The following is a 27,117-nucleotide window of genomic DNA, read 5'->3' on the forward strand; positions in this document are numbered from 1 at the left end:
TGAATCTCAGGACAAGTTAGAATAGGGCCCTTACTGTTTATTAGAGGAACTTCACCACTACCTTTAGTTTATCCATGGGCTTACCCTCTCTGTATGGGTAGCAGCATTCCAATCTCAAGATTCTTGTTAGCATTTCTCCTTTTATTGTAACTCAGGCAGCAGTCAAATGTGTGTGTGTGTTCATGTGTTAATTAAAAGCCTATTTATCAGTAGTTGTACAGTGTGTGTAAATTGTATTGTTTAAGACATGATTGTGTGTCGTAAGTGTTTCTACACGTGCAATCAATGTTAATCTCAAAAAAGATTCCAAACAATTGTCCTCCACTCATACCAAATCTCTCTTGGCGTGATTAAGCCTTGTCCATCATGATCCCTTCCTGTCTTAGTCACTCACAGTCTGTTTGTATCCATTGGTCTTCTTTAGTTTTCATCTCAGTCAGTTTGTTTCTCTGTCTTTCTCTGAGCTCTGAGTCACCTCATCTTTCACTCTCTCAGTTTGTGGCTCAGGGGAGGGGCTAGGGTCATGCATTGGAGAGAAGAGCCTGAGGAAAGAGGGAGGAGGGTAAATCAAGAAATAAGAATGAATAGAAAATGAATAAGGAGTGAATGTAGTAATATGAAATATGAGAGAGAGAGAGAGATGGAATAACTTAACTTAAAATGCTTTATGACTAAAAGGGAAGGGGATGGAATCATCTGGCTCGCAGGGAAGGAAAGAGGCACTTGTCTTTCCTTCTCCATCCGTCCTTCTTTTTCTCTCTCGTTATTTCCACTTGCCACCTGGCTGACATGTAGCCTCTGTCTGTGCGTTGACTCTGTTCATGCCGCTCCTTCCTCACCTGTCAGTCAGTCTCTTCAGTGCTCTTTCGATGTTCATGCGGTGGCCGACGCGCGTCACCCCCAGATCCAGGAAGTCGTCCTTGGTTAGGGAGGGCAGGTGGGAGCCGTCGATCTCGTTGTCCAGGAAGCGCTCCCGGTGCTCCCCCAGGTTTAGGTAGGCCAGCCAGTCGGCCACGTCCCACTTGGTCCAGTAGGACAGGGGCTTGATGGTAAAGGGCTTGGCTGGGGGAGGAGGGGTGAGATGGGGGTAGCTGAGGCAGGACGGAGAGGGGGGCAGGTGCATGGAGGGTGAGGAGGCACCGGAGAGGAACTGGGTGGGGGAAAGGGAGCGGGAGACCAGGAGGGCACAGGGAGGTTGTGGGGATGTGGGGAAGAGAGGAGGGGTGGAGGGGTTATAAGGGTCTCCTAGGGCGTGGCCTGGGGATGAAGGGGTGAGAGGATTGGGAAAATCAAAGGGGGTGTTGTAGACATGGGTGCTGGGGAGGATGGGGAGGGAAGTGGGTCTGGTAGGGGCGGGGCTGGGGCGGTCTGTGGAGTATATGAGGGGGCTGGGGGCGCGCCGGCGGGACACAGACGACCTCAGCTCTGGACCAGGGGTACACTGGAAGTCAAATATCTTGGCTCCACGGTACTTAGTGCGATGTTTGGGTGACGTGGGATAGGGTGAGTAGGTGGGGGAGAGGGGAGGGTGGGAGGAGTGAGAGGGGGAGGTGGGTATCTGGGGAGAGGGGGAGTGGGTCCAGTTGGGCTGCAGCGTGGGCTGGTGGGAGGGCGAGCCAGAGGGGGTGGCGGTGAGATTGGGGGTGAGGATTGGCGGGCGATGCTGCGGGGAGGAGGTGGGTAAGGGGGAAGTGGAGCCGGCCGTGGGGGGGCTCTGAAATGAGACGGAGAAATCCCCCGAATATCTGAAAGAGAAGAAAAGTAAAAGGGGTTATTGTGCTTCAGTACACAATGCACTTAGTGAAACATTTAGAATTGACTAAACAGCAGCAGCCTCACCTGTGCATTGTGGGCGACCTCGGACTAATGGGACTCTGACCTCGCATCTCAGACTGACCCCAGTCGTCTGTGCTCTTATTGCTCATCTGCTGCAGCTTGGAGCTCAGCTCGTTGATGATGCTGGCCTTCACCCCCGAGAGGGGCGAGTGCAGCCTGCGCCCCTCCATAGACATCCCACCCCTCTGGGCCTCGCCTCGCTCCAGGCCCTGTCCCAAGTCGACCCCCTCTGTTGACCCCCTCTGCTCCAGGGTGTTGGGCCGCTCCAGACAGGCAGCCAGGGTGGAACCGAAGCCGTCCTCCATCTTGGGTCGACTCTGTCTGCGTTGTTTCCTCTCGTCCGCTGCTCCTCCCTCTCCTCTCCTGGCCTCCTCCTCTGGGTTAGCCTGTCTCTGGGGGTGTGGTGGGGTGCTCTGGTAGGGCGGGTTGGTGCTCACCTGTCGACGCAACGCTTCCCTTGTGTCCTTGATACCGCCCTCTTTGTACTGCATCGTCTTTGGATACACGGTGGGTTTGGCCGTGGGTTTGGCGTGGTGCGCTTCAAACGCTTGCCCGCCTGAGTAGGTCATGTAAGGATCCGGGTGCTCACCCCCCCATCTCTCCCCTTCCACTCCTCCTCCTCCTCTCTCACCCCTCAGTCCACTCACTCCTAGTATTTCCAGGTGCTGGTCGCTGCTGCTGTGGCTGTCCAGCTCCTCGATCCCAGAGTCCACCACCGTCTCTGTCTGCCAGTCGCCAGTCTTCCTCATGGAGGGGTGGTGGTCTCCTGCCTTGCCTGCAGCGCTGATGGCGGTTCTGGGTGCTGTCAGAGATGCATTGTAGTCTGCCGACACCGCAGAGGCTGTGGTAGTAGTGGCGGCGGTCATGGTCATTGTGGTGGCGTAGGTCATAGTCGTAGTGAGGGTGGCCGGGCCTCGGTCCTGTGCTAAGGTCATTGGGGGAGCAGGGGCACCCATATTAGCAGGGTTAACCGGTACGGTGGGGCCACTGAAGAAGGGGTGTGCATGGGACATGGGCTGGGGTCTGTGGAGTGAGGGTGCGGGTCCGGGTAAAATGGAGGCGGCTGTGGTGGTGGAGGAAGGGGGGAATATCTGGGGCGAAGGGAGGGAGGGAGATAGACCTGACTGGGTGAGGTTGGCCACCTCGCTGTCGTAGGATGTGAGGCTGGAGGCGGCAGAGTCCCCGGCCTGGGGGGAGGGGAGGGGGGCGTTGGAGGGGAAGCCTCCTGGTGGAGGTACTTTAGGAGAGGGGAGAGGGGGCGGCGGGGGTGGCATGGCGGAAGAGGCGTGTTGAGCTGAGTGTTGATGCTGTTGAGGGTATCCCTTCTGCAGTTCTCTCTGACCTTGGCCGTTGGCGAACTGCAAGGGAGGGGGCAGGGGGTCAACAAAGACAAACTCATCATCCAAGTCTATCGAGGGGGCAGGCGGGGGAAGAACCATGAGCCCCAGTCCTCCTCCTACTCCTCCCTCTCCCGCACCTTCATGTGGGTGGGCTGGGGCTGCAGCGAGGGTGTACTGGGGGATGTAGCTAGCGTTTGCACTGCTCTCCATCTGCAGGAACGAGGGTCTGCGGGGTGCAGGCTGAGGCGGCGGGCCGGGCGGCTGCATGGGCGGGCCAGGTGGCTCCCTGTCTCTAGGACTCTGTTGGTAATACTGGGTCTGGTACTGGTTGGTTCTGTCCTCTGAAAAGCGAACTCTGAGGCCCTCTCTAGCTCCAGGCGCCTGGTCCCTCTCCACTCTCTCTCCTCCCCCTCCCAAGCGTAATATCCTGGGTGACTGTGGGCGGTTCAGGGAGGCGTGGGAGGTGGTGGCAGTGGATGTGGGGAACAGGGATGGTGTGGGAGACGGGAGAGATGTAGGGAACACCCCCACACTGGACATCTGCCGGCCAAAGTGCCGCTCCTCCCGTCGGGTCCTCCGGTCGTCCTTGAGGGCCCTCTCCCGTGCAGCCAGCGCCAGGCCCAGGGGGGACGAGGGGTCCAGGACCTTCCCAGTCAGAGGGTGGATGAAGGTGGTGGCCGGAGAGCCTGGGCCGTAGTTGGAGGGAGCGGACTTGGGCTGGCCATCCTGGCCTATCACAGGGGAGTGGTACTCAGGCAGCCCAAAGGCAGGGGGCATACTGCTGGCGTAGTGGACGTAATTGTCCCTAGAGAACATGCCCTCGTCAATGGACTTGGAGGGGCGGAGGCGGGGAGTGGGGACATCCATCTCCATCCCCTGTAGGGGCTTGGTCCATACCCCTCCACCTCCCCCCGCCTCCCCTTGAATGTCCTCTTCGGAGGAGAGGAAGAAGGAGGCACTCTTCCTCCTCATGTCACGGAAACGTTCCCGGTCCCGGCGCGCTGCCCCGACGAAGGCCCCCCCGAACTGGGTGCTGAAGTCCAGGTTCTCCGGGTCAGGGGGCAGCTGGGGGGCGACAGTCGAAGGGGTCATGGGGGAGGAGACAGGGGGCTGGGGTGGTGAGGGGGCCACGATGGAAGGCAGGCCGGGGGTGGTGGGGGTGTCGGGAGAGGCAGGGGAGGAGGTAGGGTCGTCTATGTCGGGAGGCAGCTGCTCGGCGTCCATGCTGCTGCCCTGGCTGCTGCGGCCACTGCCACTGCTGGTGGAGGGGGCCTTGACTATGATGGTGGGGATGGGGATGGAGCTCTTCTCTTTGGCCACTGAGCTTTTACCCCCCTGGCCTTGCCCCCCTCTGTGGTGCCTGCTGAGCCCGCCTTCCACTGTGGGCTGCTTCACTAGAGGGCCCCTCCCGCCCTTCCTGACTCCTCCGCCCCTGCCTGCCCCTCCGCCCCTCTCCCGGGTCGCCACTTGCTGTTGCTGCGGCTGCTGTTGCTGCTGGGGTTGCTGCTGAGTTTTGGGAGCTGCGCTTGTAGGTGGAGTAGCACTACTGTAGCCCCTCCTCAATGCCCCCATTTTGCCCCCTCCTCTCCTCGTCCCCTCCGTGAGATCCCCTGTGTATTGTCCTCCTCCTCTCTGGAGGGTGGTGGTCATGCCGTGCTGTTGATTGTCCCAGCCTGCCTGTTGCTGGGTGGAGAAGGCCTGGTAGTGGGCCTGGGAGGACAGGGGCTGGGGGGCAGACTGCTCCCCCCTCCGAGCAGTGTGGGGGCCAGCAGATAAGGGGGGTTCTGGGGGGGATGTGCTGGGGGGAGGGGGGATGTCCTCCGACAGACTACGGGACAGTTTCATAGCCGGGGTGTGGAGGGACTGCCTCTCCTCCTCCGTCACACCTGAAACAGGGACAAACAGTTACACTATCTGGTTGGAAAGCAAAGTTAATTTACAACAGTCAGAATGTGGCTTTTTGACAGTAACTACCATAGTAATTGTATCGGTAGGACTTACCAATAGATTTCTGTCGCAGCATTACTCCATGCGGCTGGCCGGGGGGATACTGACCCTGGTTGTAGCCAGACCCAGGCTGCATCACACCGACCAACTGGTCATGACTTGGCTTAATGTGTTGCAAGACACACAGGGAGAGATGCGGAGAACGGGAAAAAGTGACGCGAATTAAACTTGCATTGGCAGTAAAAGTGATATAGTGCAATATGGAGAAAGCAATAAGTTCACATCCTAGGCTGTGAGGTCGATTTCACATCCAGCATTGCAGACACAGTCATTGAATTGAGGGTATGATCCCTAGGGTCAGTAGGTGCTGCAGGTACAGTCATGGTAGAGTAATTTAATGTTTTATTAATTTAACCTTTATTTAACCAGGAAAGGCCCATTGAGACCCAGAGTCTCTTTTTCAAGGGAGACCTGGCCAAGAAGGCAGCAACAATCAATACATTACAGAATTAAAACATACAACAATACAATACAATTCAACAACATGATCCAGCCTAAAATAAGCATTTACACTCCTCTGTAACAGTCTCCCATCCAAAATGTTACTCATTCAGTGTCACTAACGATGCTGAGAATGATGCAGTACCTCATTGGGGGCGATGCTCTTGGTTCGTTCTCTCTTCCCCCCGTGGCCCCGCTGCCCCTGTCCGTCTGATGTGATCGTGTGCTGCGCTGCTGCCAGGATCTCATCCAGTTTATCTGACAGACAGAGAGAGAGTGTGCGCGTATGTGTGAGAGAGAGAGAAATGGGGGAGAGAGAGAGAGAGAGAGAGAGATAGAGAGAGTGTGCGGGTATGTGCGTGTGTGTGAGAGAGAGAGAGAAAGAGCGAGAGAGAGATAGATAGATCAAAAGCTTAAGACAATTAAAAGCAGAGGCACATTACTGTTACCCTGTTCAAAGATGGCCTCTTGAAACACAAAGAGGGTCGGGGGTCAGATCTTACTTAGTGCCATTTGATAGACTGTCCTCTTCTTATCAGGCACCTGGGAGGACTCGTACTCTGAAAAGCAGAGGCCGTATAGTCATAGGACCTGAGCAGACGGATTTTGAATGGAGGCTTAAGGGCTGATGAAGGTAATGATAAGCGAGATATTCACCTGCTTTCTTTTTCCATGTAGAAGCAGCTGCAGCATATAAGAGAAAATAAGGTAATCATACTATGCTATAAGAGTATACTGAGACTGCTATTATAGCCATCTCTGTAATATCACGAAATAACATGAATGAATACAGTACATACTTTAACACTGGTGATGACAATGATAATACACAACTCAACCTTTTCCCACCTTTCTCCACTGTTAGTCAGCCGTTCCATTTAGCAGAAAAAGAAGAAATGGAGCAGAGGTTATATGCCATCGCATAATGTAGTGTTTCCAGAATGTGAACCACTTCACTGTATCTCCATCTTTCCCATATAGAGCACATTTCCATACATTCACTTGAAAGAGGACATTTATCTCCATAGTCCTCCTCATTAAGCCGTTGGTAATTAGAAAAACACTCCTTACCTATACCAGTTAAATCCCCAAGGCTCTCTGCATCAACTCACTTAATATTTAATGGACTTTTTCAATAATCTTTTTCTATGGGTCAGAATGTGAACACTCCTTTTCTTTTCCTTTTCTCCCTGCTTTTTATGCTTCCCTCCTTCTTCCATTGTCTTACCCATGTCTTCCAGCTCTAATGTCATTGATTTGGAGCGCAGGGCAATGGCAGGAGGAGTCAGCCTCTTAGCCTGCTGGGGGACTGCCAAGGGAGAAGGACCAAATGCACTTACTGCTTACAACTGTGTTATAAACATACACTCAGTGTCTGTTACGGTATTGCAAACAAACATTACTGTTTACTACTATGCTGTAAACATGAATTGTATAAATTACACAGAACAAACTAAAAAGTATACCTTTCTTCCTGGGGTTGGTCTCCTCCATCTCCGGGTTGCGGGCCACCATGACAACCTTGACCATAAGAGTGTTGCCACCTTGTCTGATCATGTTGACCACCTGCCTGTGGCCCACCTTCACTACATTGTGACTATTGGCCTACACACACACACCCCCACACACACACCCACACACACACACACACACACACACACACACACACACACCCCCCCACACACACACACACACACACACACACAGAGAGCGAGAGATAACACTGGCTGTCAACAAGACTAAACTGTCATACTGCACTGTTTGAGTTCAAATTCAAAACAAATCAACAAATCTACAATTTGATAGTGATTACAAAAGTTGATTCCATTTTGATTCCCAGGCCTGCATAAACTCTCAGAATGACAAGCCTTTCCAAGGATCCATACCTCAATAAGGAAGTCCCCCATCCTTAGGCCAGCCCTCCAGGCCACACCCCCCTCATCCACAGACTCCATGTACTGCAGCGCGGGGAATGCTGGGGTCGGAGTGAACTCCTCTATGGGAGTCTGGGCTGCAGAGAACAAGTCAAGAACAAGAGGATGAGGGAGATGTAATAAAAGAGTGTTCAAGTGGAGGCAGAGAGATAGGATGGAAGAAATTACTAAGAGGAAATGCAAGGAGTGAAAGTTAAATATATCGAAGAGTAGAGGACTGTGGAAGCTGGAGATAGTAGACATTCAGGGGTATTTCGGACGGAGAGGCACTCACTCACCTTTGGCTCCCCGAAGCACAAAGCCAAAGCCCTCATTGTCTTTCTTCTGCAGGAGCACTGTCTTCTCCTTAATGATGTAGTCACTTAGAGAGAATAAGGAGAGAAGAGAGAAGGGAGAGAGAGAGGGGGAGAGGCGGAGAGCAAGAGAGAGCAAGCTATATGACTTCTTTAGCAACAGAAAGCCTCATTGTCATGCAAATAAAGCATTTCTGAATCTGGGAGACCGCTATACTGCATCACATTATGAAATCACACTGCACCAAAAGATGGGGGGGCTTGAGGCATGTCATACAACGAGCACCACCATACAAAGAGACTCGACAAACCAGGGTAGAGTCAGTGTCATGATGGGCGAGGAGGAGTGTACTGGAAAGACCTCTCCATAATCCAGCATAATGCTGACTAGCACCAGGAAGCACGTGGGAATGTACATAAAAAATGCTGCATAGACACTTCACTGTTAATGGGAACTTATAAATGCACCTGTAATGCTGCATTAGCTTTCTTCAAGCTTTCACTGCACTAGCTATCTTGGCTACCTCTCATCCTACTTCTCCATTTGTCATACATAACGCTTCAAAATGATCTACAGGTAGGGATCTATGTTTGAGTAGCAGTTAGTCATCTCTCTTCATAATGACGTTCGCTGTTTTTTCATTGATGGTTGACATGGCCATCTTGTTATGATATGGTAGGACTAGTTTTATGGCTCAGTGTTACGAGTTGGTCATTGCGCCATTACCATGTCTGGGACTTCTGTTGCTTGTCAGATTTATGGCTGGCTTACAGCAGTTTTCCCTTATGTAGAGCTCAGTGTATACAGGAGCCTCACTCCACAGTAGCCATATACTGTTTTACAACAACAGTGTCTCCAATTCACGCTGTAAAGCCTGCCGGGTCTCAATTCACACGGTTTTACGAGCTCAGTGCATACTGTATCCTCAGATTTAACAGCCATATACAACAACAGGGTTTCCATCTCCGTTCATTTGAAGGTCTCAATTTTACACAGCTGGCCGGTCTCAATTCATGCTGTTTTGCAGTTCCATTAGGATGTCTGGCTCTTCGGTCACTGTATGACTTGTGATTGAATCCATTGGGTTGAAATCCCAGTATTTTATTCCGGAGCTACGTTTTTCTGCATTAGCTGCTCGAATAAACTCAAACTGACGCGGCCTCCAATCGACTGTGCAAATCCACTGAGGATGAGAGTCTTTGCTTTTCTGGGAGTTGCTGAACTTGGTGTGAGCAGGCCGTACATGGCATCCATTACAAAGCTGAAGAAACCACAGTTAACTTCTCATACCGAGGTCTACAGTTTGTACCTTCCATCCTTCCCTCGTGCGTCGCCACACTGTCAATGTTACGGTTTCGCCAACGCAAAAAGCCGCCTTCCATCCATCTGCTGTTCACACTTCATTCCTTTTCTCTCACTCCGTCTCCTTCTTGCGTTCCCTCTCAAAGGATCAAATCTACATGTAGCAGTGTGTTCAAACGGCTGCTTTGTATCATTTTATCCCCAAGACAATAGAGGTGTAGGTATGATACTGTGGTTCTTTGAAATAGTCTGTACCATTTAACCCCCTCATTCCTGTACTCTCAGTCCATGCTGTTCAGGAAAGGACCTTAAATGTGCATATTGACTGCTTTTACGTTACATGAATTCCCCATTGGCCAATGTGACACACAGTGGTCACAGAACACACTCACATATTACAGTGGCCTACAGTATTACAGTAGCCTACAGTATTACAGTGGCCTACAGTATTACAGTGGCCTACAGTATTACAGTGGCCTACAGTATTTCAGTAGCCTACAGTATTACAGTGGCCTACAGTATTACAGTGGCCTACAGTATTACAGTGGCCTACAGTATTACAGTAGCCTACAGTATTACAGTAGCCTACAGTATTACAGTGGCCTACAGTATTACAGTGGCCTACAGTATTACAGTGGCCTACAGTATTACAGTGGCCTACAGTATTACAGTAGCCTACAGTATTACAGTGGCCTACAGTATTACAGTGGCCTACAGTATTACAGTGGCCTACAGTATTACAGTGGCCTACAGTATTACAGTGGCCTACAGTATTACAGTGGCCTACAGTATTACAGTAGCCTACAGTATTACAGTAGCCTACAGTATTACAGTAGCCTACAGTATTACAGTGGCCTACAGTATTACAGTGGCCTACAGTATTACAGTAGCCTACAGTATTACAGTGGCTTACAGTATTACAGTGGCCTACAGTATTACAGTGGCCTACAGTTTAACAGTGGCCTACAGTATTACAGTGGCCTACAGTATTACAGTAGCCTACAGTATTACAGTGGCCTACAGTATTACAGTGGCCTACAGTATTACAGTGGCCTACAGTATTACAGTGGCCTACAGTATTACAGTGGCCTACAGTATTACAGTAGCCTACAGTATTACAGTGGCCTACAGTATTACAGTAGCCTACAGTATTACAGTAGCCTACAGTATTACAGTAGCCTACAGTATTCCAGTAGCCTACATTATTACAGTGGCCTACAGTATTACAGTAGCCTACAGTATTACAGTGGCCTACAGTATTACAGTGGCCTACAGTATTACAGTAGCCTACAGTGTAATCATGTACCCTCCCTCCTGATTCCTGAATCATCCTCTGTAGCTTCCACAATTCTACAGAAGAAGCAGCATGCTAGTCATACATACTTACATCCTCATCTTAGACATTTACATACAATTAAACCATGAGACACAATGACACATCCATGCAGTCACAATTCAGGGACACAGACACAGATGAACAATTCCCACAACGACACTCAACCACAGTGACACACACTGTGACTGTGCGATCACACCCACTTACACACTCACATGAAGGAAATCACAAACAAACCACTTAGTATGTCCACTCTCGCCCTTTCTATAAAATAATGATCATCCTATATGTTAGTGGTACAAACACAGATGGAACACACAATTTATGAGATATGGCAATATATAGCTGACATTGCAACATGCTCTCAGATTACACTCAGAAATACATGAGAGGGGAGAAACAGAGATAAACATGATGCAGTCAGAGCCTCCATTCAATAGCCACTTCCGTCACACACAAACGTTAAATATGATTTAACACACACACACGCACATATATATATATATACACACACACACATACACACACACAAACACAAATACACACACACACGCACACACAATACATATCTTATTAATCCGCCTTTCAAATCCACGGCCTCTCTGTTGCATCTACCTCTCCCCTCTCTCCATTGTCCTCTCCTCACATCCATAGCCAGGCAATGAATGAGGAAACAGCCGCTACCTGTAAATGAACCACACGCTCCTGTTTCTGGGGCCCAGTGACGGCCACGAAGAAGAGAGGGAGAGAGAGAGAGACAGATCTCTCTCTCCGCATCCCCCCATTGCCATTTCCCCCCCCCTCCTCTCCTCCACCCCCTCCTCTCCCTCCGCCTCTCGCTCTACCAGCGAGAGCACAGCCAGAGAGAGCCGCGAGAGTGGAAGAGAGGAGGACAGAGAGATGAGAAGAGAGAGAGGAGAGAGAGGAGAGAGAGCGAGCGCTGGCCTAGCACGTCTACACCCTGCATGCTTAAGACAGCACGAGAGAGAGAGAGAGAGAGAGAGAGAGAGAAGGAGAGAGGGAGGGAGAGTGAAAGAAAGGGAAAGCGACAGAGATGGTTCTCTGCGACAGGGAGAGAGAACGCAAGAGAGCAGAGGGAGAGAATGCTGGATGTGAAAAAGGAAGGGGGAGGGAAAGAGAGGTTTAGCATAAAAGAGGGAGAGAGAAAAGAGGTGCTTTTGCAGGTGGGGGAAGGGGGGGATGGGGTAACAGGCAGCAGGGATTGTGTGTTTATTTCAACATCCACTGACTGGTTTCTGGCAGATTCACAAACAGCTGATTTCCACTCCAGAGAGATCCTCATCTGCAAATACAGACACACACACACACACACACACACACACACACACACAACAGCACTCACAACATTCACATTCAAACAAAACCCACTCGAAATTCTCATTGACATTCTCCCAAACACACAAATGCAATGGGTAGCAGCAGCCATACATCTGGAGCTGGATCCGGTTCAAAATGCTACTGTATTACAATCGGCAACATAACCACCACTGTACTACACACATTCCTACATACAATCTCTCTTCACACAGATGTCATTCACCGTCTGAGTCACTGGCCATTATTCACATTGCCAAATACCAGTGAACCTGTATTAAGCTCAGTGACTTGTGACTGATAATAAGAGCTTCGTAGCACACGGCTAATGTCAGCTACATGCTGTAAGCCCAAAACCTTGGGTGCGTGGAGTCCCTCCTCACACTTGCCGATTGACCGAACGAACGCTCATCACCTCCAAATCCCCAAGACTCATCATCAGGATGTTGTGCCGCACGCTCACACACGTGTAGAGACACACACACACACACACACACACACACACACACACACACACACACACACACACACACACACACACACACACACACACAGCACTGTTAGCCCTCATGATGCACAGCACAACTGCAGCTGCCTGGGGCTGAACTGCAGCTTGACGCTAGCAGATTAGACAGATGCAATGGGGGAGAAGGAATCCATCGTCAACATTTATGGCATTATTTTTAACAGGGAAAATAAGCATGACTGAAAGGGGGAATGTGATTGGTCATGTAAGCAGGGACAACACACGTTTGGCTCCTTTTGGCAAGATGAACAAGCAAGAGTCAAGCAACTTTGTCGGTTAGATGTACAAGAAATAGAATTGAACTGACGTGTTTAGTTCAGTGCCTTTAGCGCTAGCATGGTCTTAATACAGCTGAGCAATAGCATAAACAAGCAATCACTTCAGCTTCACCCTAGGCTCAGCACACTCACCCTCCTCCAATTGTCAACACAGAAACACACCCATCAGAAACACAAACAAATTAGCCGATTCCAGCTGTCCACCTACACAATTGACAAGACACAGCTAAAACATTAGCATGGTTTTACAAAGTCAATCATGTCTAATCTTACTGTATGTTTTCTACTGAGAATGATAAGGGCTGCAGAGCACGATTAGTGCTGGGTATTCAATCTTAGCATAGTTAGCTAGTGATTTCCCTTACGCCTTGTCTTCCCTTCCTTCATATTACTTCACTATTCCTCCACCCTTAGAACTTGGTGACCATGTGTCCCGGGGGTAAAAATGACTTTGCATGAGGTCATTCATCGATACATCTAGTTCCTGAGGGCCAGCAGACAACAAGCTTCTATCAAGTCCAGTCTTACCTGGGGCCATCCACGCCATCATATGCTCCCACGGTAACATTACGAAACAGCTTCCTCTTGGCTTTCTCACTGCGCGTCTCTGGAACACAAACAGTTCATGTGTTACCTTTATATTAATGTGTGTTTTGTGTGTCTTTGTGTTCCACTATTTGTGTATTCCATGTGTCTTTGTATACTTTGTATTCCAGTGCATCATCTCTGAAACACACCATGATCAAGTTGGTTGTTGTGGTGGTGTGCTATTAATGTTACTGGGTGGGTGTGATACATGCCCTATTGCATGTAACATTGTGAGGATGTCCTGCAAGTCAATAGAATGCTGGCAACTGAATGAAGATTAAATGAGTCATTCAGTAAATGCGGGGTTAGCATCTGTAGAGGGATTTTGGTTGGTGTTTGTCTGAGCGGATGTAATGCGAGTGAGAGTAGTGTCTTTGTCTGAGCACATATTGTATTTGGTTTCTATAAGATTGGTGGTGTTGCTCACCTGATCGATTCTCCTTACTGGGAGGACCCACCTCCTCCACACAATCTGAGGGAAACCAGCCTGTCCGACCTTTCACTGTGCCCTCCCAGAACCCCCCCTCTCCAACACTCAACACTGAGAGAAGGAAGGAGAGAGAGAGAGAGAGAGAGAGAGAGAGAGAGAGAGAGAGAGAGAGAGAGAGAGAGAGAGAGAGAGAGAGAGAGAGAGAGAGAGAGAGAGAGAGAGAGAGAGAGAGAGAGAGAGAGAGAGAGAGAGAGAGAGAGAGAGAGAGCGAGAGAGAGAGAGAGAGAGAACAAAGAGAAGAGGGGTGCATCACAACTTTACAATCAACACAGTGGCACTCCAAAAACCCACTCCTCTCTGAATCTCTCTTACCTTTGACTTTGTCTCCTTTGCTGATGGTGAGCTCTTTGTCTCTGTGGGCAGTGTAAGCCCTCGTGGCCAAGTACACTCGCCCTGGGACCGCACTGTACATATGCCTCATCTGACCCCCAGCTGACCACCCGCCACTACCCGCTGAGGTCGCACTGCAAGAAGAAAGACAGAGGAAGAGTTTGTGTATCATGTAACAACACCTGGGGATACCAGTATTGGAGATAGAGGGACAATAAATGGCTCACGACAGTGGTTTACACTATGAGAATAAAGTATTTGGAAGCTTTAAAGCTGGTAACAGCCCCATTGGCTGTAGACAACCGAAATGCATGTAAAAACACAACTTTTTGTATATGCACGTTATTTATAAATAGATTTACATATCTACGCTCTCTCCCTCCACTATGTTCTCACCCCTGTCTGCCGCGCTGTGGTTTGCTTTGATGCCTCTCCTCTGTGTCGCTCTGTCCTCCTCCTCTTCCTCGCGACGGGGATCGGGTACGGGCCCTGGGACTGCTGGAGCTCCTCACACCCACAGAGGCCCTGCGACCCTAGACAGAGAGGGAACCAACACAAACACAGGCTGAATTATATAATTGTGTTGACACTTACACAGACCCAAACTCACAATTTATTGGTTAAGGTCCCAGAGTTACTAAGAGCATAGCTCCCCAATAAACCATATAGTCGCGATCTCCCACTGCATCTCCATACTGTGCCTCTCAGTACCTGTCCAGGGACGGGATTGGCTCCAGCAGCCTTGTTGGGCAGGGCCATGGTGTCAGACAGGGTCATGCTGTTATCACTGTTAGCACGCAGGAGGGGGTAGGGTTGAGCCATGAGGAGAGGAAGCGTGCGTGCACTCTCTCCTCTTTTGGGAGCATACTTTGGGGATTCCAGAAAGGGCACTGAGAAAAGAGAGTCACAGGTAGGTGGAAAAACAGTGAGGTAAGAGGGGAGAGAAAGAGTGAGGGAATATTGTGAGAGTGTGAACAATTAACAACCCGACTCAAGTGATTCGGATGCAAAGACAATCGACAAGCAACAAGGATGGACTTGAACACCACACACAACCCTCAAACTGGGCAAGCAATAATCTAAAGCATCAGATGAGGTTAAGAGGCCACCTCTGAACCAATAGTGTTTTCAGAAACAAAACAGTTTGTAAAATGTTGTTAGATTCTAAATAAACAGAGTAAAAACTCACGGACGACTAGTAAAGCTCAAACCAAGTTTATTCACCCACTGGGTCACACAGCTGCATAAGACAAAGACATGTTCCCACCAGCACAAGTATTTATACCCCCCTTTAGGTGGAGTCTCCTCCTTTTCTCTAAACATTACATCTTTGTTGCTAGGCAGGAAGTTAAGTGATGTGGGTAATAAACTGTTCCTTCATGTGACCTGACCTGACCTCGGCCCCTATTCCTCACTAATCCACAGCTATCCACCCTTATTAGCGACTGCAACCATGTGATTGCCTTTTCCCTTACTTAGTAACTCTCCAAGCCTATTGCTCATATCCACCCTTAATTGACCCCACCATATACATTCCTCCTATATATAAACATTCACTTCTGGTGTTGCAAGTATTTCAAATTACAACACAACAACTGAAACCAGACTGTGGCCCTTCTCCTCTCCATAGGATCCCTGATGTCAAACAATAACATGTTCTGACAGAATGTAAACGTTCTGCCTTCCCCTCTCTCCCTCAGTAACATGAATAAGGATATTTCATATTTCAAGTTTAGAACCCATCAATGTCTAGGGATTAGCCTCTGTATGCTGATCCAGTGCACCACATCAAATACCATCTACCAGTGTGATAAAACAACTTAATAAGATGGGAAAACACAACAGATCTTCTGAGTCACAGGTTGATTGATGAAGCAGAACATTTATACCAAACAATGCACTGCAAAGTAATTTATAGCAGATAGCACAACAGAAATACAGTACAGACACTAAGGAATAATATTTCCCCGTTATTTTACAAAATGTTCCATCCCGAGAATAAATCACTTTTCTCCAGGGTAACCCGGTATTTCAAGCCAAGACCGGAAGTGTAATTCAAAAGCATTATAAAGCATATAAATAGGCTTATGTCTGGATTTGATTTGAGCTTTGATAGAGAATTCAAGTCTGATGCAACCTGTGCCTGATCAGCCATATATTAAATACATTTTATGAGGCCTACAGTAAAAAGTAATTTTATAGTCCCAAACCCAAAAAAGCCCAAATGATTGTGCCGTTAGCCAATACATATATGATATATAGGCTACTGCACATTATGCACGACAGAAAAACATAAAAGCCCATAGATGTAGCTAGCTATATGCTCTCTAGGGTAAATAAATGAAACTAGCTCCAGTAGGCTAATCTTTTTGAGTGTGGACTGTATTACTGTACTGTATTGTATTATACTGGATTATATGACTGGATTGATGCACATTGTTCAAAACCATGATAAAGCTGAGAGAAGCGATTCTGGTGCAGCACATGCAGCCTACAACGTTACAAGTATAGGCTAGCAAATTGTATTTTCATTTAGAAATATAATAGGGCCTATATTTGTATAATTAGTAGGCTGACGCATATATACCTTTCATAATATTTCCCCTAATGTTATTAGCCTGCCTACCTCTTTCTCTCTCTATTGTTGCTTTATTCCTTAATTCCTTCCTCAGTTAAATGAAATGTAGTTTCGCTGTCCTTATCATCATCATTGTAATGACATGCTTGAATAATATAGGACTAGAATTAGATGCAGATGGCTTTCATTTCTCTTCACGAAGATTGAATGGTTATGGGTTTGAATAAATAATTGCTATAGCCTACCGCCATCGCGCGTTCGCTCTTCTTTCAAACTACCCAGGAGTTCTATTGGTTGCTGTATTTAACATTCAGCAAACAAGAGCTTGCGTCCCTCTTCAAATAGTCTATTGGTATAAGAAATGCCCCCCAAAAATTGTCCAGCAAGCTATTCTAGTCTAGCTTTTCCTGCATGGGACTCCAAGAGCTAAGGAGCGTGTTTTAAGGAGAGAGGCCAACGGAACACAGGTGCGTGCGTATTGCGCAAGAGACAGAGGCTATAAGTTAGAAGCTTATTATGCATAACCCAACATTCATTAGACAAATATAAGGCTAATACTGCATTGAATGTATTACCTGAAAGAGGTAGGCTAGGCTAGGATATATATATATATATATATATATATATATATATATATATATATATATATATATATATATATATATATATATATATATATATATATATATTCACACTACCGTTCAAACGTTTGGGGTCACTTAGAAATGTCCTTGTTTTCCATGAAAACATACAGGAAATGAGTTTGAATAGGAAATATAGCAAAATGAATAGGAAATGTAGTCATTGACAAGGTTAGAAATAATGATTTTTAATTGAATTAATAATTGTGTCTTTCAAATTTTGCTTTCGTCAAAGAATCCTCCATTTGCAGCAATTACAGTTGCAGACATTTGGCATTCTAGTTTTCAATTTGTTGAGGTAATCTGAAGAGATTTCACCCCATGCTTCCTGAAGCACCTCCCACAAGTTGGATTGGCTTTATGGGCACTTCTTATGGTCAAGCTGCTCCCACAACAGCTCAATAGTGTTGAGATCCGGTGACTGTGCTGGCCACTCCATTATAGACAGAATACCAGCTGACTGCTTCTTCCCTAAATAGTAATTGCATAGTTTGGAGCTGTGCTTTGGGTCATTGTCCTGTTGTAGGAGGAAATTGGCTCCAATCAAGCGCCATCCTTTTACCCTGTACAAATCTCCCACTTTACCACCACCAAAGCACCCCCAGACCATCACATTGCCTCCACCATGCTTGACAGATGGCATCAAGCACTCCTCCAGCATCTTTTCATTTGGTCTGCGTCTCACAAATGTTCTTCTTTGTGATCCGAACACCTCAAACTTCGATTCGTCTGTCCATAACACTTTTTTCCAATCTTCCTCTGTCCAGTGTCTGTTTTCTTTTGCCCATCTTAATCTTTTCTTTTTATTGGCCAGTCTGAGATATGGCTTTTTCTTTGCAACTCTGCTTAGAAGGTCAGCATCCCGGAGTCGCCTCTTCACTGTTGATGTTGAGACTGGTGTTTTGCGGGTACTATTTAATGAAGCTGCCAGTTGAGGACCTGTGAGGCGTCTGTTTCTCAAACTAGACACTCAATGTATTTCTCCTCTTGCTCAGTTGTGCACCGGGGCCTCCCACTCCTCTTTCTATTCTGGTTAGAGACAGTTTGTGCTGTTCTGTGAAGGGAGTAGAACACAGCGTTATATGAGATCTTCAGTTTCTTGGCAATTTCTCGCATGGAATAGACTTCATTTCTCAGAACAAGAATAGACTGATGAGTTTCAGAAGAAAGTTATTTGTTTCTGGCCATTTTGATCCTGTAATCGAACCCACAATTGCTGATGCTCCAGATACTCACCTAGTCTCAAGAAAGCCAGTTTTATTGCTCCTTTAATCAGCACAACAGTTTTCAGCTGTGCTAACATAATTGCAAAATGGTTTTCTAATGATCAATTAGCCTTTTAAAATGATAAACTTGGATTAGCAAACACAACGGGCCATTGGAACACAGTGTCACGCCCTGGCTCTGGGGACACTGTTATGTTGAGCCAGGGTGTGTAGATTTCTGTGTTGTAGTTCTAGGTGTTTCATTTCTATGTTGGCCAGTGTGGTTCTCAATCAGAGGCAACGAGTGTCAGCTGTGGCTGGTTGTCTCTGATTGGGAACCACATTTAAACAGGCTGTTTTCCCACAGTAGTTGTGGGATCTTGTTTCTAGTTGGTTTGTGTTAGACCGTGAACTGTCACGTTATCGTTTTGGTCGTGTATCGCTAAATAAAGAGTATGTTTGCCTGCAACGCTGCGCCTTGGTCCTCCTCTCTTACCGACGATCGTGACACACAGGACTGATGGTTGCTGATAATGGGCCTCTGTACACCTATGTAGATATTCCATAAAAAAATCTGCCGTTTCCAGCTACAATAGCCATTTACAACATTAACAATGTCTACACTGTATTTCTGATCAATCTGATGTTATTTTAATAGACAAAAAAATTGCTTTTCTTTCGAAAACAAGGACATTTCTAAGTGACCCCAAACTTTTGAACGGTAGTGTATATATATATATATATATATATATATATATATATATATATATATATATATATATATATATATATATACACTGTATATATCAATCTTGAACAGGATTATCTATTTTGGATGCAATTTGAATGGAATTGATGGAGGGAGAGAGAAAGACTGCTTGCACATGCTCTAATTTCATGCAACAATATTCAAGTGATAGGTTGTTTTAAAACTCTGCAGCTGCAATTAAAAAATTAAACATATTTACAATAAAAAAACAAGGTGACCCCCGAAAGCCAGATGGAGATGTGTAAATTAGACGTGCATTCGGTCCTTATACTGTAGCATAGGCTATGCTGCAGCAAATGTAGGCCTACCTGTCACAAGGAAAAAAGTTACCATGATGAGATGATAGGTCTACATGCATTGTGATATGCACTCCATACTGAGATGGGCTGTCTGTCCCCAACATGAGCGTTGATGATTGATCATGCAGAGAGCAGAGAGAAGACCGCAGAGAAGCAAGATTTAGACATTGCATATAATTGTACAGTTCCATTTCACGTCATGTTGTTGATATAAATAATTTCTTATAATTGACCAGTTTCTCTCCGTTTTTTATCCCGGAAAAGGGAGTGGTTTTGGGCGGTAAATCTCGGTAACCGGGTTCCCGCCATTCAACCTTAACAGACACTCATGCACCAAAACTCACTATCAATCACTTCCTAATCTGAAAAGACCCAAGTGGAGGACCAAGACTTACCTATATCTGCATCTCTGTGGTTTTTGATGATTTCCCCAAGTTCAAAATGGCCCGACATTACTGCTACCTTCAAAACACAGACACATGTACGCACACACACAATTACATGCAACACTCCCCCTAACTGTAGCTCAGCTGGTAGAGCACGGCGCTTGTAACGCCAGGGTAGTGGGTTCGATCCCTGGGACCACCCATACACAAAAATGTATGCACGCATGACTGTAAGTCGCTTTGGATAAAAGCGTCTGCTAAATGGCATATTATTATTATTATTATTATTAACTGTAACACATGCATCATGTACAGGAAGAGTTCCTCCAAAACATCAAACACCCAATTTAATAAATGCTTTGCTAATAATACATTTAAAACAAGTAACTGATTTTCAACTCAATGGTTTATTGACGTGTAACAAACCTGATTACATTTGGCGTAGTCGGCAGAATGAAAAACTAAAGAAAACTGAAAACATGAAGTTGTTATTGATACCTGAAAGGGGCTTTGTCCATGCTTGTTCTTCATTTCCTTATTAGCCCCTCTGTAGAGCAGAACACGAACACAGCTTTCCTGATAGGCCAGAAAGACAGCCACTGTTGAACTTAATTCAGGACTAAAATGTCACACAGACATTTGGAACTCACAAACCAATTACTTTGATTATTGTGATTATTGTGTTGTCCCTGTATTTAAAATGGTACTTACCTTATTATATAGGGCACAAATGTGAAGTGCGGTGTTCCCTGAGGCATTCTGAGAAGTGGTATCTGCCCCATAGAACAGAAGGTGCTCCAAGTGCTGGGCAAAACCATTCTGGCAGGCCTTGGGAGGAGGGTGTGTAAAGAAAGCATCTAAAGATTAAAATTATTAGCAAAGGAGAATCTGAGGGGTTTTAAATGGGTCATCACTACACAATCAATTGCAAAGATGCAATTACTGTGCTTATTCATAAATTATACCAAATAAAAAATGTGTAGCTAAAATTGTGACAAATTAAAAGATAAACAGAATGAAAGATACAGCTGATGAATGTCTGAACCATTGCCAAATAAAGAACAAATTAAGAAATTAAAATGATATAATAAGCGTTTGACCTTCCCCCTTCTGCTTAATGGTTTCCACTTTAATTTCTGCACTTAAAATAACACGACACAAAATTAGAGAAGTAACAAAACACAGGACACTACATAAGCTAACATGAACTACAATAAAATAGCATGACACCACAGTGGTGAACAGCACAGCACTGAGATAGTGAGTGAATGACGCAGAGATAGAAGATGTCAGCACGAGATGGTATCTAATGTCTATCTGCATTGGACTCAACAGTTACATGAGATGAATGTACCAAATTGTGAAGGATCACCGTTTCAGGAAGAAATAACCAAACTCCTCTTTCTTTCTTTACCACTTTGAGACCATGGAAGGTCATGGAAGGTCATGATCCTAAGAGTTACTCTTCCCCCAATTTCACAACTTGAATGGAAGTATTCATGGATTACATGATCAGTACCTTGTGTATTTCTTGCATTCCAAATTCCTCTTCATCCCTGAGCTATCGAGAGAAAGGAAGAGAGGAAGAAAGGAAAACAATGGAAAGAGACCAGTGAGAAGGTGTATCTCAATTGAGGAGAAAGGAGAGTGCAAAAAGAGGGGTGAAATGTTTAAGACATGTACAGGACAGGAGACTGAAAGTACACTAAAAACCTAATGTACTATACCAACGTATGATAATACACAGAAGAAAAAAAACACAAAAATCAATACACATAAAAATATGATATTTGAGATATGTTTAAAGTCAAATTGGACAAAAACACTGACATATTTACAACACACAGGCCAAAACTATATCAACCCCATCCTTGAGACAGGCAGCCGGACAGACAACCAAACGGATACCTGGTGAGACTCCTCCCATCCGTTCTCATCCCTCACTCCCAGTCTGGCCCTGTAGTAGAGTAGGGTCTCGCAGCAGGAGGTGTCGCCACCTGTCAGCACTGAGTGGTACAGTGGGGTCAGGCTACATCGGTCTTTGTAATCAGGAGATGCTCCCAGGGACAGGAGAGCCTGGCAAGGACGGGGAAAAGACACATTTATTAAATTCATGTTTATTTTGTGTGTGTGTGTGTGTGTGTGTGTGGAGTCCTAGTTACCAGCAGTGCAACGTGATTGTGTGCCCTGACAGCCTTGTGTACAGCTGTCAGTCCATCTCTGGTTCTAAAGTCCACATGGGCCCCACCCTGAACGAGCACCCTGATCCCTTCCACTGTCATGCCAGACTGCACCGCCACAGACAGGGGGGATTCTGAAGAAGATGGAGAGAGAGAGAGAGAGGAAGGAGGGGGGAAATGGAGGATCAAGGCGAGAGGGGGGAGCAGAGAAAGGGGATTGTCAATATCTGAAATGATCATTTGACATTTGACTGAAAACAGTGTCAAAATCATGCAGTGGCAACCCTATCAAGCTAGTGTTCAACTCACCTCCGTTGTCAGGGTCATGGTAGTTTGGGTCGAGACCTTTGTCCAGGACCTTTGACATCTTATCTATTGATCCACTTGCAATGTAGTCCATGAACTTTTTCAGACTCACCTGCAAGGTTAGAGGTTCACTGGCCAATATAAACATTTGTCTGCCATAAACCCAACTAACAATTCTAGAGAGAGAGAACGTTTTTGTAATGTTAACCGTAATGTTCCCCTAATGTTTGAGTGTCCAGTTTTCCATTAGTTAGGGGAACATTCTATCTACAGTGAGCTCCAAAAGTATTGGGACAGTGACAATTGTTGATTTTTGTTTTGGCTCTGTACTCCAACACTTTGGATTTGAAATGCTACAATGACTATGAGGTTAAAGCAGGGGTTGGAACCAAAATTATTTTCCAATAATTTAGTTCTGAACAGAACCACTATTTCGTTCCACTGTTCCGACCAATAAAAAAAAGTTCTGAACCGGTTCGAACTCCAAGAAAGTACCGGTTTATATCGCTAAATTACTTCACCAATCAGTGTGGATAGAGCAGGCAAGCTAGTTGCTTACATGCATGATGGACAGACAAGTTTACCCTATGGTGCATGATGCGACTGAAATTTTGCAGGTGGGGAGAGAGGGTTGAGGAGGAGGCTTGAAGCACTGGGCATCTTGTTATGACATGCATTATCTGAATTAGGTCCACAGAATTATACCTAGGAGGAGCGGCTTCTATAGAGGAACTTTGCATGTCCTTTGAGCTAGCTAGCTAACAATCTTGAGCCAGCTAGCTAAGAAGCTTGTGTGCTCTGCAGATTTTGCTGCGAAGAGATAGAATCATTAGATCATTTGTTTTGGTACTGTCCATTTGTAGCTTGTTTTTGGACACTGGTCCAGGAATGGCTAAAGGATTGCAATATTTACCTGGAGCTAACCTTGCAGATAGCATTACTGGGTGATCTGAAAAGTCCTAGTCAATCGATCAATAATATAATAATACTTTTAGAAAAAAAAAATATTTTCAATTTACAATCTGTAGAAACAATGAGAATAGAAAGGTTCAGAACTTTTGTAAAACATCACAGTACAGTTGAAAAATATATGGCAAATAGAAATCCTATATGGATGGAGTTAAGAGATAGATGGGAGGTGTTGAATGGAGCTGAAGGATGGGACTAATAACAACTAGCAACAACTAATAACAAGATAACTAATCATGTAAGCATACTGTGTCCATAATAAGTACATAGGTTGTAGGTTGGGAACTTTTGTGAAAGAGCACAGTTATAAAGATATGGCATATAGAAGCAAACCGGATGGACATCATGAAAATGATCGGAGAGGTTGAGAGTAGAAAAAACAAACAAAATATAATTATTGTAAAATTGACTGTGTCCATAAAATGTATATAGTATGTATAAGCTGGAAGTAGAGGCCTAAGCATTGTTGTTCACTAGTTTACTCCAATTAGGGAAAGGGTGGTGGGGTTGGAAAGTAATAAAGTACTTTTTTTAAAGGATATATATGTGTATGTATGTATATATGTATATACAGTATCTCACAAAAGTGAGTACACACCTCACATTTTTGTAAATATTTGAGTATATCTTTTCATGTGACAACACTGAGGAAATGACACTTTGCTACAATGTAAAGTAGTGAGTGTACAGCTTGTATAACAGCTTAAATTAGCTGTCCCCTCAAAATAACACAACACACAGCCATTAATGTCTTTACCGCTGGCAACAAAAGTGAGTACACCCCTAAGTGAAAATGTCCAAATTGGGCCCAAAGTGTCAATATTTTGTGTGGCCACCATCATTTTCCAGCACTGCCTTAACCCTCTTGGGCATGGAGTTCACCAGAGCTTCACAGGTTGCACTGGAGTCCTCTTCCACTCCTCCATGACGACATCACGGAGCTGGTGGATGTTAGAGACCTTGCACTCCTCCACCTTCCGTTAGCGGATGCCCCACAGATGCTCAATAGGGTTTAGGTCTGGAGACATGCTTGGCCAGTCCATCACCTTTACCCTCAGCTTCTTTAGCAAGGCAGTGGTCGTCTTGGAGGTGTGTTTGGGGTCGTTATCATGTTGGAATACTGCCCTGCGGACCAGTCTCCGAAGGGAGGGGATCATGCTCTGCTTCAGTATGTCACAGTACATGTTGGCATTCATGGTTCTCTCAATGAACTGTAGCTCCCCAGTGCCGGCAGCACTCATGCAGCCCCAGACCATAACACTCCCACCACCATGCTTGACTGTAGGCAAGACACACTTGTCTTTGTACTCCTCACCTGGTTGCCGCCACACACGCTTGACACCATCTGAACCAAATAAGTTTATCTTGGTCTCATCAGACCACAGGACATGGTTCCAGTAATCCATGTCCTTAGTCTGCTTGTCTTCAGCAAACTGTTTGCGGGCTTTCTTGTGCATCATCTTTAGAAGAGGCTTCCTTCTGGGACGACAGCCATGCAGACCAATTTGATGCAGTGTGCGGCGTATGGTCTGAGCACTGAAAGGCTGACCCCCCACCCCATCAACCTCTGCAGCAATGCTGGCAGCACTCATACGTCTATTTCCCAAAGACAACCTCTGGATATGACGCTGAGCACGTGCACTCAACTTCTTTGGTCGACAATGGCGAGGCCTGTTCAGAGTGGAACCTGTCCTGTTAAACCACTGTATGGTCTTGGCCACCGTGCTGCAGCTCAGTTTCAGGGTCTTGGCAATCTTCTTATAGCCCAGGCCATCTTTATGTAGAGCAACAATTCTTTTTTTCAGATCCTCAGAGTTCTTTGCCATGAGGTGCCATGTTGAACTTCCAGTGACCAGTATGAGGGAGTGTGAGAGCGATGACACCAAATTTAACACACCTGCTCCCCATTCACACCTGAGACCAGTGGCGGCTCCTGAAAAAATTCTCAGGAGGGGCAATTTTTCTGATGATTTAGGTGACCTACACACATTTAAAAAAAGATATGTCCAGCAACAACATGAAGACAGGGGCAGCATATAAGTCAATACCAGAAGCATTTATTGACTGATCTGGGGAGATGGATTCCAGTTTCTGTGACAGATTATAAATAATCTCTGATGCCTTTGTTATATTAGCTTTTGGTTGAATGTACTGTCGTAGTAAATATATAATGTTATAGCTTGGTCTGACTAAAATCTTGTGCATGACCCATTTTGTGTTGGGCCTTTGTATTCAATACAATGAACAAGAGTCCTATCTTGTCAGCCTTGTCAGCAGGTGGCTAAGGATAACACCCACGCCATAGGTCTCTCAGTTCTTCCAACTCACGAGTTCTTGCCCTGAGGACACACACACACACACCCACACACACACACACACACACACATCATCACTGATAAACACACACACACACACACACACACATCATCACTGATAACAAACACACACACACACACACACACACACACACACACACTGATAACAAACACACACACACACATACAAATCCTCTTCTCTTAGGCTGAACATCTGAAGACAGAGAACCCGACTCAGAGCCAATGCAACAGTGACACTAGCCTGGAGGTGACATCGCCCAACTCATCAGGACCAATCAGAAGATCAGAACTACTAGATTCAACCTACTTCATTTTATTGTATAAAATGTCAGCACACAATGTTTAGGGGCTCTTCTGATAAACTCCCTACGAGTTTGACGAACGGGTCCGTGCACGCGATTCCAGATATCTTTACCTCTGAATAAACTGCCTTATATTATACAATTATCCACCTTGTCCAAAAGTCTCTACTTTTTCTCCGTTCTCCAGTAAACTTGTTTTATCAACAATAGTAAGGTTCAATGACACAGAAAGCAGTTCAATGTCGGGGTACAGAGTCGCTCTCTTACCAGGATCGCGGTCCGCTCTGACCAGGGTGAAGTTGGCCGGCTCCACCTCTCTGTCCGGGACTCTGTCATCCAGTCAAGTCTCCCAGCTGTATTGGGATTTTGCTGCCAGCAGCGTTTTCATTATTTAGTCCGTTCGTAGCGGGTATGTACACGATCAACAAGATCAGTCCAAAACCGAAGATCAGTCCAAAGCAGAATGTTTGCAGAATGTTTGTAAACTAAGTCTACAAATTAAAAACATAAAATAACGCCACACTGCAGGTCGCAACATAGACGCTGGTAGCCGCCATTGTCTTAGTTACGTTCAACGTTACGTCACGTATGACGAAAGCGCGTAAGTGCATGCACACAGACACCCATAGAGAATGTATTGAAAGCTTTGAAATGTGAAAAAAATAGATTTTACATGACAGGCTATGAGAGACTTCTGGGCGATTTTCAACCTGACTGAAATCGCCCAAAAAACGGGCGGGGCCATTTGAAGCACGACTTTAGCCTGATTTGACATTTAGTGGCTGGCAGATCAGACGTCAACACTGATAACTGCTGTTGCCGTGATATAATTGATTAGAAAAAAAATCCCTTCCTTTTCCCGTTTGGCAGTGCGTCGCCCATATCGCCCTATTGAACAAGCCGTCCATGCCTGAGACCTTGTAACACTAACGAGTCACATGACACCGGGGAGGGAAAATGGCTAATTGGGCCCAATTTGGACATTTTCACTTAGGGGTGTACTCACGTTTGTTGCCAGCGGTCTAGACATGAATGGCTGTGTGTTGAGTTATTTTGAGGGGACAGCAAATGTACACTGTTATACAAGCTGTACACTCACTACTTTACAT

General features: G+C 46.1%; 1 protein-coding gene across 1 annotated transcript in view; it reads right to left on the reverse strand.

The window, feature by feature from the left end:
* Nucleotides 1-436: 436 nt before the first annotated feature.
* LOC311100945 (SH3 and multiple ankyrin repeat domains protein 1-like) overlaps nt 437-27,117 on the reverse strand; it is a gene marked incomplete at both ends in the record, with an annotated part of 40,810 nt that continues 14,129 nt past the window's right edge. Inside the window, 23 exons of the mRNA XM_084141921.1 lie at nt 437-542; nt 840-1,745; nt 1,840-5,062; nt 5,178-5,286; nt 5,770-5,882; nt 6,128-6,184; nt 6,282-6,308; nt 6,853-6,933; nt 7,091-7,229; nt 7,511-7,635; nt 7,837-7,919; nt 13,158-13,236; nt 13,645-13,758; nt 14,020-14,171; nt 14,434-14,570; nt 14,749-14,927; nt 19,925-19,991; nt 20,414-20,491; nt 20,627-20,743; nt 21,435-21,476; nt 21,824-21,991; nt 22,078-22,229; nt 22,405-22,513. Of these exons, the coding sequence (XP_083998047.1) occupies nt 437-542; nt 840-1,745; nt 1,840-5,062; nt 5,178-5,286; nt 5,770-5,882; nt 6,128-6,184; nt 6,282-6,308; nt 6,853-6,933; nt 7,091-7,229; nt 7,511-7,635; nt 7,837-7,919; nt 13,158-13,236; nt 13,645-13,758; nt 14,020-14,171; nt 14,434-14,570; nt 14,749-14,927; nt 19,925-19,991; nt 20,414-20,491; nt 20,627-20,743; nt 21,435-21,476; nt 21,824-21,991; nt 22,078-22,229; nt 22,405-22,513 (6,363 nt within the window). The remainder of the gene's footprint in view (nt 543-839; nt 1,746-1,839; nt 5,063-5,177; nt 5,287-5,769; nt 5,883-6,127; nt 6,185-6,281; nt 6,309-6,852; nt 6,934-7,090; nt 7,230-7,510; nt 7,636-7,836; nt 7,920-13,157; nt 13,237-13,644; nt 13,759-14,019; nt 14,172-14,433; nt 14,571-14,748; nt 14,928-19,924; nt 19,992-20,413; nt 20,492-20,626; nt 20,744-21,434; nt 21,477-21,823; nt 21,992-22,077; nt 22,230-22,404; nt 22,514-27,117) is intronic.

The sequence above is a fragment of the Coregonus lavaretus genome (genome assembly GCF_964263955.1).
Source record: "Coregonus lavaretus genome assembly, chromosome: 25".
NCBI classification, from domain to species: domain Eukaryota; kingdom Metazoa; phylum Chordata; class Actinopteri; order Salmoniformes; family Salmonidae; genus Coregonus; species Coregonus lavaretus.